Here is an 18,060-nt window from a genome sequence, read left to right on the forward strand (position 1 = left end):
TGATGTTCAAAATTTTCTTATTACTCTAATAGGGGAAAAAAATGTCAATGAAAATTTTTCCCTTCCTTTTCATGCTATCACTTTACCCTGAAAAACCTGTCTATTCTCAAGATCTTTAATTTGGCAAAACTTTGGATCATTTCCTTGTATATAGCCATAATCTGGATCATACTCATTCTGTGTCACTTGTTTATCTTTCAAGGAATGTGAAGGACGCCTTGGTATTATAGGTCTCACATAATCTACTGTTTCATGGCCATTCTTCTGATCAAGTTGTTTCTGAAATAGAATGGAAGTATGGAAAAAAGAGATTAAATATATATATATATATATATATATATATATATATATATATATATATATATATATATATATATATATATATATATATATATATATATATATATATATATACACATAAACAAGATTGTGTCCAAGTCAGAAAACTAAACATATGCTAAAAGTTAATCAAATGAAAATCCTAACCTCTTGAGATAGATGAGAGAAAAGGAAAGACCCAGTAGGCTGAAAAAAAAATAATATGTAAATAACTATATGATAAATATGCAAAAAGACAAAAGGTCTATTGCTATGAGCACAAAAAAGGCTAGCTATTTGAAAGCACAAGAAAAGTTTAAGAAGTGATGTTTGAATGACATATGAAGAAAGAGTACAATTTCCCTCATAGAAATATAGAAACCTATAATAAGCCAGAGAAAGAGATAATGGACTACCAGGTTGTTCAGTGTGAAACTCATCGGACACCATTGTAATGAGTGTGTGTGTGCATAGAAAGATATAGAGAAATATGCTTTGATATGTAGAGTTCGATATAAAGTTGGATATAAAGGCAATAGACACCTGCCGAAATGATAATTACTCCCAGTGAGGTCTAAAGCACTGTTCAGGGGGTGCTGTGAACTTATCATTAAACCCTGCTGTGACCTCACTGAATGTTTCCCTTTGTTTCTCACAACACAAGGGGGCAGTCACAGCCTGCCCTCTAATGACAACTCTCTTCCTCCACACAAAACTACAAGCACCTAATAACACACACACCCTTCACTCAAAAATTTCAAAATCATCATGGCGACTCCTACACTAGCCTTGGAGTCCCCATCTGGGAAGGGGACCATAAATGTTTAGGTCAGACTGCCTTTCTGTTGATGACCCTAAGTGTCTTGACACCACCTTCAACTTTTTCTTCATTAACTTCTGCAACAGTCACAGTCTAAGATCTAATTTTCAATCTGTTGAACACCACCTCTCCTCTTCTAAACCTCATCTTCTTTTCCTCACTGAAACTCAGGTGTCTGAGGCAACTGACAGTAGCCCCTTTTCTGTTCCTTCCTACTTTCTTTATCCTCATTTTTTATCCAAAACTGGATGTTGCGTTTATGTGCGCAATGACTTAACCTGCTCTCGTGCCCACACTCTTGAATCTTCCGAGTTTTCCACCATCTCGCCATGTCTACAGAGTCACTTTCAGACTAAATTTATATGTGCGGTATAATAAATTCTTTGACTACTTAACTTCCAAAGTGAAGCACATTCTGACCCTCTTCCCTTTTGCAGAGATTTCCATTCTTGGAGACTTCAATATTCACCACTAGCTTTGGCTTTCCTCTCCCTTCACTGACCATCCTGGTGAACTAGCCTTCAACTTTGCTATCCTCCATGACCTAGAGCAATTGGTGCAACACCCTACTCGTATTCCTGACCGTCTTGGAGATATGCCCAACATTCTTGACCTTTTCCTGATCTCTAATCCTTCTGCTTATGCTGTCACCCTTTCTTCTCCGTTGGGCTCCTCCGATCACAATCTCATATCTGTATCTTGTCCTATTGCTCCAGTCCCTCCTCAGGATCCCCCTAAGTGAAGGTGCCTCTGGCATTTTGCCTCTGCTAGTTGGGGGGACCTGAGGAGGTATTTTGCTGATTTTCCTTGGAATGACTACTGCTTCCGTGTCAGAGACCCATCTTTCTGTGATGAGCGCATAACAGAGGTGATAGAGTCTGGCATGGAGGCATACATTCCTCACTCTTTTTCTCAACCTAAACCTTCTAAACCTTGGTTTAACACAGCTTGTTCTCATACTATACATGATAGAGAGGTGGCCCACAAAAGGTGGGCCTTCCATCACCAGAATCTCATGCACTTTATATTTCTGCCGGAACCATGCCAAGTCTGTTCTCCATCTAGCCAAAAACTCCTTCATTAATAGAAAGTGTCAAAACCTTTCAAGATCTAACTCCCCTTGTGACTTCTGGCATCTAGCCAAAAATATCTCCAGTAACTTTGCTTCTTCTTCTTTCCCTCCTTTATTTCAACCAGATGGCACCACTGCTATCACATCTATTTCTAAACCTGAACTCTTCACTCAAACCTTTGCTAAAAACTCTACCTTGGACAATTCTGGGCTTGTTCCTTCCTCTCCTCCACCCTCTGACTACTTCATGCTACCTATTAAAATTCTTCGCAATGATGTTTTCCATGCCCTCGCTGGCCTAAACCCTCAGAAGGCTTATGGACCTGATGGGGTCCCTCCTATTGTTCTCCAAAACTATGCCTCCATGCTTGCACCTTGCCTAGTTGAACTCTTTCAGCTCTGTCTGTCAACATCTACCTTTCCTTCTTGCTGGAAGTTTGCCTACATTCATCCTGTTCCTAAAAAGGGTGACCGTTCTAATCCCTCAAACTACCATCCTATTGCTTTAATTTCCTGCCTATTTAAAGCTTTTGAATGTATCCTCAACAGGAAGATATTTAAACATCTATCACTTCACAACCTTCTATCTGATCGCCAGTATGGATTCCGTCAAGGCCACTCTACTGGTGATCTTCTGGCTTTCCTTATTGAGTCTTGATCATCCTCTTTAAGAGATTTTGGTGAAACTTTTGCTGTTGCCTTAGACATATCAAAAGCTTCTGATAGAGTCTGACACAAAGCTTTGATTTCTAAACTACCCCCTTATGGCTTCTATCCTTCTCTCTGTAACTTCATCTCAAGTTTCCCTTCTGACCGTTCTATTGCTGCTGTGGTAGACAGTCACTGTTCTTCTCCTAAATCTATTAACAGTGGTGTTCCTCAGGGTTCTGTCCTATCACCCACTCTCTTCTTATTATTCATTAATGATCTTCTAAACCAAACTTCTTGTCCTATCCATTCCTACACTGATGATGCCACCCTGCACCTTTCCACGTCTTTTCATAGACGTCCAACCCTTCAGGAAGTAAACATTTCATGCAGGGAAGCCACAGAACACTTGACTTCTGATCTTTCTAAAATTTCTGATTGGGGCAGAGCAAACTTGGTATTGTTCAATGCCTCAAAAACTCAATTCCTCCATCTATCAACTCAACACAACCTTCCAGACAACTATCCCCTCTTCTTTAGTGGCACTCAACTGTCCCCCTCTTCTACACTGAACATCCTTGGTCTGTCCTTTACTTATAATCTGAACTAGAAATTTCACATCTCATCTCTAGCTAAAACAGCTTCTATGAAGTTAGGGGTTCTGAGACATCTCCACCAGTTTTTCTCACCCCCCCCCAGCTGCTAACTCTGTACAAGGGGCTTATCCGTCCATGTATGGAGCATGCTTCACATGTCTGGGGGGTTCCACTCATACTGCTCTTCTAGACAGGGTGGAATCAAAAGCTTTTCTTTTCATCAACTCCTCTCCTCTAACTGACTGTCTTCAGCCTCTCTCACCACTGCAATGTTGCATCTCTAGCTGTCTTCTACCGCTATTTTCATGCTACAGCTCTTCTGATCTTGCTAACTGCATGCCTCCCCTCCTCTTGCAGCCTCACTGCACAAGACTTTCTTTGTTCTTTCACCCCTATTCTGTCCACCTCTCTAATGCAAGAGTTAACCAGTATTCTCAATCATTCATCCCTTTCTCTGGTAAACTCTGGAACTCCCTGCCTGCTTCTGTATTTCCACCTTCCTATGACTTGAATTCCTTCAAGAGGGAGGTTTCAAGACACTTATTCATTAATTTTTGACTACTGCTTTGACCCTTTTATGGGACTGGCATTTCAGTGGGCATTTTTTTTATTGGACTTTTGTTGCCCTTGGCCAGTGTCCCTCCTACATAAAAAAAAGAAAGAACTTACAGAACTCACAGATGTACAGATGTACACCACTATGGCCGCTAGCATGACCACCACCAGCACTGCTATCACACCTCCCATGATTCCAACAGTGTCTGGTGAAAGAACCATTTGCTATTAATCCACCAACATCATAACCAGGTATGAGACTCAGCAGAGATGAAAAGATAGTTAAAGGTTAAATATAATAATGTTTAGGGAATATTTTTCTGTTTGCTCTTGTACAAATTAATAAATGAATTAATTAAGTGAATGTAAAAATGAATAAGATGAAAAAGTAAATTACAAGCTTCTTTTATTGATAGTTATTCAACAAGCAGCAAAAACTAGAAGCTGTGTATAAATATGTGTTGAAAATATATGTATTATATGAATGGTATTTTAAATTACAGTCAGGTCACTGCTAATGCAGTGATTCAGTTCTGCCATCAGCCCACATGAGATGTGATTTATGTTGGGATATTGTGCATATCTGAACTGACCACAGAACTGGGTATTGAATTAACTTACACACAACTTTTTTCATATTTGTTGTTAAATCAAGGAATCCTCTCAGAATTGTTGCAATGTCACACTTTTGATGTGGTGCATTCTATATTTCTTCCTCAGCCTTGATAAAACTAGCTTTCTGGACTGCATTCCACTTAATGAAATTAATTATAAAAAAAAAAAAAGCTTTAAATTAGGAATTAGTAAATTGACAACAGGTGTAGCAAGTTTGAATATTGTAATTAATATTTAGTACTTTTCCTCACATCTCTACCATGAGCTTCTGTCCTAATGACTGTCAAAAAATAAAGTAGAACATTTCTTTTATGTTAAGGTAAAATTTATATTTGAATTCATATAACAATAGTCTTTCTGGATATGTGTTCACCAACAAACAATACTGGAAGTTAAGTTGCTTACTGTGCTTAATCAGACTTTTCCAATAATGTCTTTTACATGACCGCTCAGAACTTACAATTAATTTTCTGTGCATCAGTGGTGGAGATTATCTTCCAGCAATATCCTGAATCACACTCTTTCTTCATCAGTGTGTAACAACCCTGTAATCAGATTGATCATTGACAAAATCTGAAGGAAGCTCATAATTTGCCATAGGAACTTTATTAGCATGGATGTAAAGCAAATTATTTAAGACAGTAAAAGATTCACACTCAATAAAAAATATATTAATTTTATCAAAATAACAAAAGACTGTAATGAAGACATGAGGAAGGAAAAAGGAACAGATATGTGAAGATGAAGGTTTGCCCTCACTTTGTTTACCTCACAGGCTCTGGCACACTTCATCTCTGATCTTTTGGAACAAGTACATACACAAATGTACACAGTATACACACACAAGGGAGTGAAGGGTTGCTAGCCTTCTATTCTTACTGAGTGCTGAGTGAACAGAACCTACAATGTGAAAGGAGACAAAAGCCCACAATTTGTCCCCCTTCTGCTTGGCATTTCAACCAAGGATCTTCTAGCAGTGAGTCAAGTCTGCTAACCAGTTCTCCACCAGACCACATAAAAGATATTGAAATTGGCAACAGAAAACAGAAAAAAAAAAAAAAATGTCACTGACATAGTTATTTCTACTCTCATCTAAAATAAAAAAAAAATAGTTAATACAATAGCTGAGGTGAATGACATGCTTACCTCACACACTTCATCTTTGATCAGGCACATCACTAACTTGTTGCTGTTTGTTTCATCCTTGTTGAAAGTAAATTTCAGATCTTCAGCAGAGCAAATGTCAGGACTAACACAGCTTGGAGTAATCTTACCTGCTTGATAAAAGAAAAGTTTTATCATTAGAAAAGATATGGACTAGTATTCATTCATAATCAGTTGAAATGCACATCTTACTACATACTGTATCTTTCCACAAGAAAACACTTATAAAAATCTGATTCTGATTTCTGATTTGGATATTACCTTAATTTCAATTGTACACACTTAAAATATCTTTACATTAACCTGTTCAAATGTAAACACATACATGTTATCTGTTCTTCATTGAATCACACTTGGATACCTGTTTGCACAAACATTTTCTGATAATACTATCTCTACAAAGATATAATATTTTGACAAAATATTACAATGACTAGGTAAGTGAGGATAGAATGCAGGAGTACATGAGAGGGATGGATAGGGAATGGAAGGAGATTCTTCTGTCATGGCCATCCCCTCAGGGCAGTTCTTGATTAAGAAATGGCATCAGATATAGGATCATATTCTTAAAGGCTGTGACCTTTCATAAGGACTATTTCTAAAAGCTACTGAGATAATTACATGGGTTCTCATGAACATTTTTTTTTCATTAATGGTGCAGAAGCCTCATTAAGCTATCACTCAGATCATGAAAAAAAAACACCCTTGAAAATTCCAATGAATTCTATGACAGCCTGTTAAAAATGGTCAATATATATGATACCAAAATGTTTGAGAACGCAAACCATACACAGACAGACAAATAGATCCACTTTAGGTGCTGTGCCTTACTTTGATTCCCATGCACTGGATTGAGGAGAAACACCAGTCCAATCATCAGCCTTGTCCAGTCCATGCTTCCAGTCTTCCAATAGCCACGTCCTGTCCAAGGTACTGGAATTATTGGTTATTCATGAGGGTGATTTGTCATTTGTTGTACTGTAAAAAATCATTCATCCCTTCTCTGCTAAAGTCTGCTTGCTTCTGTATTTCCACCTACCTATAACTTGAACTACGTATTTTAAGAGGGAGATTTCAAGGCACTTATCCTCTAATTTTAGATGATCTTTTTTTTACCATTCTTTTGGTACTGGCACTTTAAGTGGGCCTTTTTTTCTTACTTTTTGTTCCCCTTGGCCAATGTCCTTGTTATGTGTGTGTGTGTGTGTGTGTATATATATATATATATATATATATATATATATATATATATATATATATATATATATATATATATATATATATATATATATATATATATATATATATATATATATATATGGGCAGGGGATTCTCTTTTACACATGCTTCATTAGATGTGATTGCTAAGTCAGCATTTAATATTTTCTTTAAGATATTTTCTTTATATCTTACAAGAGTCTTATGCTCTTTTGAAATTTACCATATCTAGTCATGCTTGTTATATCATGATTTTGGGTTCCTTAACCCTTCCTCAGCAGTGGAATGACTGGACACACTTGGGAGGCTGGCATTTATGCTGTGAGTCATGGCGTCACTCTGGGTTGTAAGAGGCACTGATTGGCTGGTACAGCACTATTGATGGGCTCCTTGTGGGAGGTGCTGATTGGTTGGCTCCATTTGGCTGGAAGGCTCTCTCTGTGGTGGTGATGCTTAGTCCCTTCTCATGCTTGGCAAGGTCTGTAAATCTTCAGCCTGTACATTGAGCTTGGGTTGAATTCTTTTATGTACTATGCTTCAAGTATTGCAAGGCCCATGTCAAAAAACTGAACCCTTCTTTATCTCAGCATCCAATATACACAACAAACTTACTTATACCAAACTACCAATGTGAGGCATTTAGCAGACACAGGTAATTGTCACACAGCCTAAAAATAAAGACTGGTAGGTGGTGCCGTACTCCATGTCATTCAAGACTTTGTCCGTGAGGTGTCAGTCCAGTCTGAGAAACATGTATTGTTGGAATATCCCATGACTGATGCAAACAGGTCGGAATACTGCATGCTGAATTTCACTGATCTGTGTGCCCTTTTAGGTGAACTTAATTTTATGAAGGAATAGTGTGGATATGTTTTTGGTGTTTTCTAGAGGTGTCTTTGTTTGAATGTATTGTATTGTTTTTGTACTGATTTGGTTAATAGGTTTTAAGATGTAATTTATATATTTGATCTGGTTTAGTATTTTAATTGATAATGCTGTTGTATATTATGTTTTGTGTTTTTACTTGGTAGATTTTTTTGGTAATTAGCTGATATTTTTATTAATATTCTAAATTATAGTTTTTAGAGGTTTATTAGACTGATTATTTGGTTTCTAGTTATTTTATTGATAATACTTTAATGTTAAGTGATGACAGGTGAGGGATGTATGAAAGATATAAAACTATGAACAATCATTAATATGTTACATGTATTGAGTATGGATTTTTTTTTGTCAGTAACTAGCTGTGTGTTGAGCAAGAGAGAGAGAGAGAGAGAATCTTTTGTATTTTATAACCATAGATAACAAAAAAAAAAAAATCACAATAACTGATCAGTCAATAATGACAACCATATCAGCGATAACTGATAATCAATAACTGGAGAAAAATTCATCGCCCAATAACTGTTAACAGATAAATCAATAAATCCAAAATTCCAATACTAGCAATAATGATTTTGACAAAAAAAAAGATAAAATCCAAATCTTTATTTTTATCTTTATCTTAGAAAACTTACAAGAATCTTAGAAAAATTAAAATTCAATGTTTATCTTGTCTCTTCACTAATGAAAAGTACTATTTTAAGTAAAATAACTACATTTGATTTTGAAAGTTCAAGACTTCAGTATGCTCATGTTCCAAAAACTAAAATTACTGATTCACCGTGTAGCAAGATTTTAACTTTTTTGTCTTTGGTCAGTAAATGTTATTTCCTATTTGCTTTAATCTAGAAATCAAAGAAAATGACAATTATTCCCTTTAAACTTTGTTTTCTTCTAATCTGGACAATGATGTTTTGAAACTAACCTGCTATCATGTATCCAGACCTTATGTCATCCATTGCACCAGTGCCACACTGCTCTGAGTTCTCCATACCCACTCCTCCAACTGAGGAGAGAAATCCTCACTACTCCAACCAAAATGATGTCATAGATCTCAGAGTCCTTGATCTCACAAAGTCCAAGATTTAAGCAGTGGAATTTGTTAGAAGAGAGTGTGAAAATATCAGGTCAGAGAAAGCATCACTGGGATTTTTCAAGCTTGTTTACTCATCAAGATGAGCTTTGTTTTTGCCACAATGTGACCAATCTGTTTGAAGCAGTTGGAATTGCCTGGAACCCCAACGAGTGGCACCTCTTCATCAGCAGCTTGTGCAGGAGCCTCAAAGCATTGCTGCTTCATGACAGGAACATGTATCCATCTCTTCCCTTTGCTCACTCTGTCCAGAGGAATACAATGGTCTCAAGATCTTGCTATATGCCTTGAAATATGAAGAGTACAGTTGGGGGGTTATTGGAGACTTCTGAATGATGGCCTTCTTAATGGATCTCAAAGGCAAAGATAACAAGTTCCCTTGTTATCTTTGCTTTTAGGACAGCAGGGACACTGTGGCACACTACCACAAGAGGGACTGGCTACAGAGAACCAAGTTTAGTGTTGGGGAAAACAACATCAAATGGGAGCCATTGTTGGATCCCAGAAAGGTACTGTTTCCTCCACTGTACTTAAAATTGGGCTTTATGAAACAATTTGTCACAACTCTAGATAAGGAGTCTGCAGCTTTCAAGCGTCTCTAAGATTTCTTTCTTAATCTGTCTGCGGCAAAAGTAGATGCTGGTGTCTTCGTCACTCCACAAATAAAGGTCATGGAGTGCAAGGAGTTCCCCAAGAAGCTCACTAGGATGGAGAAAGTAGTGAGGAACAGCTTTGTCAGTGGTTCTTGGTTTCTTGGGGAATCACAAAGCCAAAAACTATGTGGAACTTGTTGAGACCTTGGTGAGAAACTATGGCAAGATGGGTTGCAGGATGTCCTTCAAAATCCATATCCTTGACACTTACCTTGATAAATTTAAGATGGGGGTGTACTCTGAGGAGCAAGGTGAGCACTTCCACTGGGAAATACTGGACTTTGAATGCAACCAAGGGTTGTATAATGACAACATGATGGGAGACTATATTTGGAGGCTGATTCGTAAAAGTAATTTATAGTATAGGTGTAAGTTGTGGAAAACTACTCATTTCTTATATTTTATTGTCTCACTTGTGTAATCCTAGAAAAATAAACACTACTTTTGTATCATATGTTGTTTTGTTTCTACTTTATGCAAATGTGAGTTGAAATTTGCCACTTTCTCCCAATGTGAATGGGTAAATTTCATAAATATCATTATCCTGGCCACAAAAGTAAAGTTAGAAATAAATATCAGTGTTTTTCCATGTTTTCTAAGCATAAGCAAATAGAAAATAACAGTTGTTACCCAAGGACAAAAATCATGTTACACAGTGATCACTAGTTAACCAAACATATTGGCAATATCGATGAACTGATAACATGGGAAAAATAACTATCAGATAACCAATAACCCAATATCATTGTTATGATATGTTATCGTGATAATTCATCGCAAAAATGCCCACCTATCTTTATAACAATTAATTCATATGATACATTGAGAAAATTTAGTGTAGTATTTTTTTTTTTTTTTTTATGTAAGAAGGACACTGGCCAAGGGCAACAAAAATCAATAAAAAAAATGCCCACTGAAATGCCAGTCCCGTAAAAGGGTCAAGGCAGTGGTCAAAAATTGGTGGATAAGTGTCTTGAAACCTCCCTCTTGAAGGAATTCAAGTCATAGGAAGGTGGAAATACAGAAGCAGGCAGGGAGTTCCAGAGTTTACCAGAGAAAGGGATGAATGATTGAGAATACTGGTTAACTCTTGCGTTAGAGAGGTGGACAGAATAGGGGTGAGAGAAAGAAGAAAGTCTTGTGCAGCGAGGCCGCGGAAGGAGGGGACGCATGCAGTTAGCAAGGTCAGAAGAGCAGTTAGCATGAAAATAGCGGTAGAAGACAGCTAGATATGCAACATTGCGGCGGTGAGAGAGAGGTTGAAGACAGTCAGTTAGAGGAGAGGAGTTGATGAGACGAAAAGCTTTTGATTCCACCCTGCCTAGAAGAGCAGTATGAGTTGAACCCCCCCAGACATGTGAATCATACTCCATACATGGATGGATAAGGCCCTTGTACAGAGTTAGCAGCTGGGGGGGTGAGAAAAACTGGCGGAGACGTCTCAGAACACCTAACTTCATAGAAGCTGTTTTAGCAAGAGATGAGATGTGAAGTTTCCAGTTCAGATTATAAGTAAAGGACAGACCGAGGATGTTCAGTGTAGAAGAGGGGGACAGTTGAGCGTCATTGAAGAAGAGGGGATAGTTGTCTGGAAGGTTGTGTCGAGTTGATAGATGGAGGAATTGAGTTTTTGAGGCATTGAACAATACCAAGTTTGCTCTGCCCCAATCAGAAATTTTAGAAAGATCAGAAGTCAAGTGTTCTGTGGCTTCCCTGCATGAAATGTTTACTTCCTGAAGGGTTGGACGTCTATGAAAAGACGTGGAAAGGTGCAGGGTGGCATCATCAGTGTAGGAATGGATAGGACAAGAAGTTTGGTTTAGAAGATCATTAATGAATAATAAGAAGAGAGTGGGTGATAGGACAGAACCCTGAGGAACACCACTGTTAATAGATTTAGGAGAAGAACAGTGACTGTCTACCACAGCAGCAATAGAACGGTCAGAAGGGAAACTTGAGATGAAGTTACAGAGAGAAGGATAGAAGCCATAAGGGGGTAGTTTAGAAATCAAAGCTTTGTGTCAGACTCTATCAGAAGCTTTTGATATGTCTAAGGCAACAGCAAAAGTTTCACCAAAATCTCTTAAAGAGGATGATCAAGACTCAATAAGGAAAGCCAGAAGATTGGAGTGATAGGACAAGGTAAAGATATGAGATTGTGATCGGAGGAGCCCAATGGAGAAGAAAGGGTGACAGCATAAGCAGAAGGATTAGAGGTCAGGAAAAGGTCAAGAATGTTGGGCGTATCTCCAAGACGGTCAGGAATGCGAGTAGGGTGTTGCACCAATTGCTCTAGGTCATGGAGGATAGCAAAGTTGTAGGCTAGTTCACCAGGATGGTCAGTGAAGGGAGAGGAAAGCCAAAGCTGGTGGTGAACATTGAAGTCTCCAAGAATGGAGATCTCTGCAAAAGGGAAGAGGGTCAGAATGTACTCCACTTTGGAAGTTAAGTAGTCAAAGAATTTCTTATAGTCAGAGGAGTTAGGAGAGAGGTATACAGCACAGATAAATTTAGTATGAGAGTGACTCTGTAGTCGTGGCCAGATGGTGGAAAACTCGGAAGATTCAAGAGCGTGGGCACGAAAGCAGGTTAAGTCATTGCGCACATAAACGCAGCATCCAGCTTTGGATCGAAAATGAGGATAGAGAAAGTAGGAGGAAACAGAAAAGGGGCTACAGTCAGTTGCTTCAGACACCTGAGTTTCAGTGAGGAAAAGAAGATGAGGTTTAGAAGAGGAGAGGTGGTGTTCTACAGATTGAAAATTAGATCTTAGACCGCGAATGTTGCAGAAGTTAATGAAGAAAAAGTTGAGGGGGGTGTCAAGACACTTAGGGTCGTCGACAGAAAGGCAGTCCGACCTGGGGACATTTATGGTCCCCTCCCCAGATGGGGACTCCAAGACTGGTGTAGGAGTCGCCATGATGATTTTGAAATTTTTGAGTGAAGGGTGTGTGTGTTATTAGGTGCTTGTAGTTTTGTGTGGAGGAAGAGAGTTGTCTTTAGAGGGCAGGCTGTGACTGCCCCCTTGTGTTGTGAGAAACAAAGGGAAACGTTCAGTGATAAGTTCACAGCACCTCCTGAACAGTGCTTTAGACCTCACTGGGAGTAATTATCGTTTCGGCAGGTGTCTACTGCATATGATGATGACAATGGTGATGATGATTATGATGACAGTGATGTTGGCAATGAAATCTACCTATAAATACCATTGTAATAAGAGCCACATTAATAATCATATTATACATCTACTTATGAGAGTATGCACATACACACACACACACACACACACACACACACACACTAAAACTAAAACTAAAAGGAAAACTAGAGAGGTTGAAGGATGGAAATGAAACATATGAAGATCCAAAAGACATGAGTGAATTGATAAACAAAAAGTTTCAACAAGTTTTCACAGAAAAAAATCACAATTTAAAGAGCCACAAGATGAGAAGACAAAAAAGCAAATGTGGGAAATTACAGTAATTAAAGAAGATTATAAAATGATGGAGTAACTGGAAGAAAAAAAAAGCAACAGGACCAGATGGAGTATCAGGTTTCATTTTAAAAGAGTGCAGGAAACAATTAATTGAGCCCATATGACATAATAAAGAGCTCAATATCAGCTGGAAGAGTGCCTAAGGAATGGAAGAGAGCAGACATAATGCCAGTTTATAAAAGGAGAAAGAAAGAAGAACCACTAACCTATAGACCACTATCAATGACCAGCATAGTATGTAAGATCTGTGAAAAAAGTGACAAAGAAGCAATGGAGAAAATAACAGACAAAATAACAGAAAAACAGTATGGCTTTAGACAAAAATGACCATGTGTAACAAGTTCGATGAGCTTTTATTTGAGTGACTGCTGTAACACAGGAGAGGGATGGATGGATAGACTGTGTGATCTAAAAAAGCTTTTGACAAAGTTCCCCGTAACAGGGTACTATGGAAGCAAGAAAGTATAGGAAGATTAAGTGGAAATTTTTTTTTAAACTGGATGGAAAGTTACTTAAAGGAAAGAGAAATGAGAACACTGGTAAAAGATGTAAAATCAATATGGAGAAAAGTAGATAGTGGAGTGCCACAAGGATCAGTGCTGGTACCAATACTTTTCCTGATCTACATAAATGATGTGGCTGAAGGAGTAGAGTTACATGAGTTTGTTTGCAGATGGTGCAAAATTACAAAGACATGTAAGAAACAAGAAAGTCTGTGATCACAAATTTTACAAGAGGGCTTGAATAAAATCTGGGACTGGAGTAAGAAATGGAAGATGGAATTTAATGTGAAAAAATGTCATGTAATGGAAATGGGAAAAAGTGAAGAGACCAAAATGGATATACAAAATGGGAAATGAAGAAATAATAAAAGTACAAGAAAAGAAAGATCTGGGAGTGGTAGTACAGGATAGTCAATAGTCAGAGAAACATGTAGAAAAGATAAACAGAGATACATACAAAATGGTGAGAAATATTGGAACAGCATTCCACTACATGGATAAATGTATGATGAGAAAGATAGTTACCACCATGATTAGACCAAGGATGGAATATGGTGAATCAGTGTGGTCTTCCCACAAGGAGAAACATGTGAAAAACTAGAAAGGATACAAAGAATAGCAATGAAGATGTTTCCAGAACTGGAAGAATTGGCATATGAAGACAGGTTAAAGGAAATGAACCTGCCAACATTGGAACAAAGAAGAGAAAGGGGAGACTTAATACCAATTTGTAAATTGTGGAATAGAGTGGAAGAAGTTGATGATGAGAAACTGCTGCTAAGAGAAGTAGAAAATACCAGATACACACAAGGCCACAGCAAAAAAACTAAGAAAAGGGAGATGCTTGAATAACAAAGAAACAGTTTCCTGCAGAGAAATATAGAAGTTTGGAACAAGCTAAGTGAGGATGTAGTATTGGCAGTGAGTGTGCACAAATTTAAGGAAAAACTGGACAAGTGTAGATATGGAGATGGGACCACACAAGCACAGCTCAGGCTCTGTAAATTACAACTAGGTAAATACACACACACACACACACACACACACACACACACACACATACACACATGCAAGAAAAAAAAAGTATAGCTTCTCTTGTGTAAATATAAATATCTGGAATAAACTATGAGAGGCACACACCAACCCCATAAAAAAAACATAAATAAATAAATAAACAAATAATAAATACATAAATAAATAAAATAAATTAATAAATTTAAACAAATAAATAAACAAATAAAATAAATAAAATAAAATGAATGCACAATAATATACATGATTATAAAAATATGGATGTGACTCTGGCTTTGTATTGTAAACCTAGATAAGAAAAAAAATAAATAAAAACCTAGATAAGAAAAAAAAATGAATAAATAAATTGTTTGGTTGTATTGTACTTATTGATAATCTAATAATCTGTCGCTTCCTCTTAATTTCTTTCCTCCCCCAGTGAACACAAGCTAAGTCTCCTTTCTACTCTACTGTACATCATATCACATTTCTCCCCCCTTTCATTGTGCTGGCAGTATTGTACTAACTGATGACTGAATGATATAGCACTTCCTCTTCATTCTTTTCTTCCACAATGAACACAAGAACCCCCTGCACCCCACCATCCTGTTCTACTATCATATCACATGTTTTCCCTCTTCCCTTCCAGTGAATGTTTCTGGCTCGTCACCCATCCTGCCTCACCCTCACCAGCCACCTATGATGCCACAGAGTCAGGATATTGTCACACACACACACACACACACACATATATATATATATATATATATATATATATATATATATATATATATATATATATATATATATATATATATATATATATATATATATATATATATATATATATTGTTTGATTAAGGAATCATCAACTAACTCATGCTCTCTCTTACGCTTTATTAACAAAATCCTTACTTCTAAATCCTTCTCTCTCTCTCTCTCTCTCTTTCACCATATATAAACCACCACCATCACCACCATATCACCACTGCCACCACACCACCACCACCAGCATTGCCACATCACCACTGCACCACCACCACCATCACCACCTCACACTGTACAAGTTTCCTTCTTTGCTGAGGAGGTCATGAGTTATGATTGATTTTACAAATATCATGTGACTACCTGGCAGGTGGTCAGTGATCAAAATATGTAAAATCTTGTGAAAGACAACAATAAGAGTTACATGAAAATCTCCTTTTAGCTGTAATTCCATCAGTACAGTGTGGCCCATATTCACTCTACTCTCTCACTACAACTATTTTTCAAACCCACAGAGGTGATTAGCCATAACCAGATTCTCAAGAGTGTTTTCTTGTTAATAATGTAAATTAGAACCATAAAAACATCCTTAAAAACCCCTGTAACTTCAATCAGAGCCTTTTGAAGGTAGAAGAGGTGCAACCAGAATATGGTCCTATGTTGCAATGAACAAAGGGCACAGGATGAAAACAAGATGTACAAATGAGGCTGTATTAAAGTCACATACCTTCAGTGAGGAAAGGTTGCACAGGTGCTTGTGATCTACTTGATGGAAAAAAATTTGACATCCAGCTATACAGAGCCCTGTCCAGATACTGAGTGTTGGAGAAGCAAGGTTACTGTATCAGATTACAAAAAGGATGTAGTTTCCTGTAACATTTACACTTTACAACTTTAGACAATCCACAGTTGCCTGTCTGTCTGTATGTCTCTGTAGCATGACTATACTTCTGTACTGAATGCTATTCCTGGATCAATGGAATACAAAATACTTCAGTCCATCTTTTAGTCCATTACATTGTTCAAGTTATGTAGCAGCATGAGAAAGAACGACTTTTGGAGTTCAAACAAAAACACTTCCTTATGTAACTTATAAACACCTATCAACAACACTTAAGATTCTAATATGTGTAATTGTGTAGCATTCTGATATGTGTAAGTGTGTGTGTGTGTGTGTGTGTGTGTGTGTGTGTGTGTGTGTGTGTGTGTGTGTGTGTGTGTGTGTGTGTGTGTGTGTGTGTGTCATAATTAATGAGTTTAAATATTTCCCATGTCCTCATCACTTAATCAGAAAGAACAACTGAAATGTATCTGGCCTGACAAAGCCTTTAGTGAAATTAAATTAGTCTTTGTGAAGTTTGATGAATGTAAGATAATTTTCCAAGCATTTAACTTTTGACATAATGAAGGCTTATCAAGACAGGAAATGAGTTTATCATTTGATAATGCTCCGCACATGGGGCCAAACAGATTAACCTCACTGTCACAACTGTGCGGGAAACTCAAAGTAAAATGTGTACTTATACATGGAGAGAAAAAAAAAAAAAAAAAAAAAAAAACTATGGTGAATATTTCTCTTAACTTAAATTAACATCTTAGGCTGCCAATAGGTTATTGATAAATGCTTTACATTAAAAATAACAATTATTCATAAATAAATTCCTAATTTTTCTTCTGCTCCAACACTGAGTCAAATCAATGAATATCAATAACCAAAAACCTAAATGTTCAACACAGGTTTTATAAACAAAAGGAAATAATGTTCACAGCAAAGTAATGTTCCAAAATTACTTTTCAAAAACACACACACACACAGAAAAAAAAAAAAAAAAAAAAAAAAAAAAAATATATATATATATATATATATATATATATATATATATATATATATATATATATATATATATATATATATATATATATATATATATATATATATATATATATATATATATATATATCAGCGACACTATGCGATTAGAACTCCTTCTGATGTGAGCGTCACATTGCACAAACTAGCAACTCACTCCCTCTCAAAGTGAAATAATCTGCTGGGAGAAAATGAGTACATGGCAACTTAGGTTAGCCATTTTTTTTAAAGCATAGAATAGCAGATTCAGTGTTTGACAATGACATAAGGGAAACTTATCTTTTGTGACCACTCTTTGCTTCAGCTAACAAAATGTCTTAAACAAAGTGTTCTACTGAGGTGATGTGTGATGCCTGGAAAACATACAGGCCATGATTACATAGCATGAGTGTTAGTTTCATTAGAATGGTGAAACAAATTAAAAAAATAAGCCATATAACTACTGCAGTGAAGAGACTGTGAGTGCATTGGTGAAGAAATGGAGCAATGAGGGATGCAAGGATGTCCTTCAACACGAGTAGGGCAGTGGGCTGCCCCAAACTGTTTGATAACTTTATGTGTTATAATGAGACAGTTGAAGGTATATCCTTAGCTTATAGCAAAACAGCTATATAAAAAAAAGTTTGTGGTAAGGGACATCCTTGCATCCCTCATCACTCCATTTCTTCATCAACACACTCAGTCTTTTCACTGCAATACTTATGTGGCTTATTTTTTCTATTCATTTCACCATTCTTGTGAACACTCGTGCTATGTAATCATGGCTTGTATATTTTCCAGG

The 18,060-nt window shown here is 37.0% G+C and overlaps 1 protein-coding gene across 9 annotated transcripts in view; it reads right to left on the reverse strand.

Moving 5' to 3' along the window:
* Positions 1-16,904, reverse strand: part of LOC135111506 (uncharacterized) — a 17,491-nt gene extending 587 nt beyond the window's left edge. The window contains exons 1-7 of one of the 9 annotated variants that reach the window (XM_064024860.1): positions 16,137-16,904; positions 8,814-9,225; positions 6,620-6,721; positions 5,771-5,901; positions 5,085-5,169; positions 4,133-4,215; positions 1-279 (exon numbers count right to left, since the gene is read on the reverse strand). The exon at positions 1-279 is cut by the window's left edge and continues 587 nt beyond it. In XM_064024860.1, the coding sequence (XP_063880930.1) occupies positions 70-279; positions 4,133-4,215; positions 5,085-5,169; positions 5,771-5,901; positions 6,620-6,721; positions 8,814-8,880 (678 nt within the window). In that variant the 5' untranslated portion in view covers positions 8,881-9,225; positions 16,137-16,904 and the 3' untranslated portion in view covers positions 1-69. Of the gene's footprint in view, positions 280-4,123; positions 4,216-5,084; positions 5,170-5,770; positions 5,902-6,619; positions 6,722-8,813; positions 9,226-16,136 lie in introns of all 9 variants that reach the window. The other 8 variants (XM_064024856.1, XM_064024862.1, XM_064024861.1 and 5 more) reach the window with 8 other exon arrangements.
* Positions 16,905-18,060: the final 1,156 nt, after the last annotated feature.

This window comes from Scylla paramamosain, chromosome 22 (assembly GCF_035594125.1).
Source record: "Scylla paramamosain isolate STU-SP2022 chromosome 22, ASM3559412v1, whole genome shotgun sequence".
In the NCBI taxonomy this organism is placed as follows: Eukaryota; Metazoa; Arthropoda; class Malacostraca; order Decapoda; family Portunidae; genus Scylla; species Scylla paramamosain.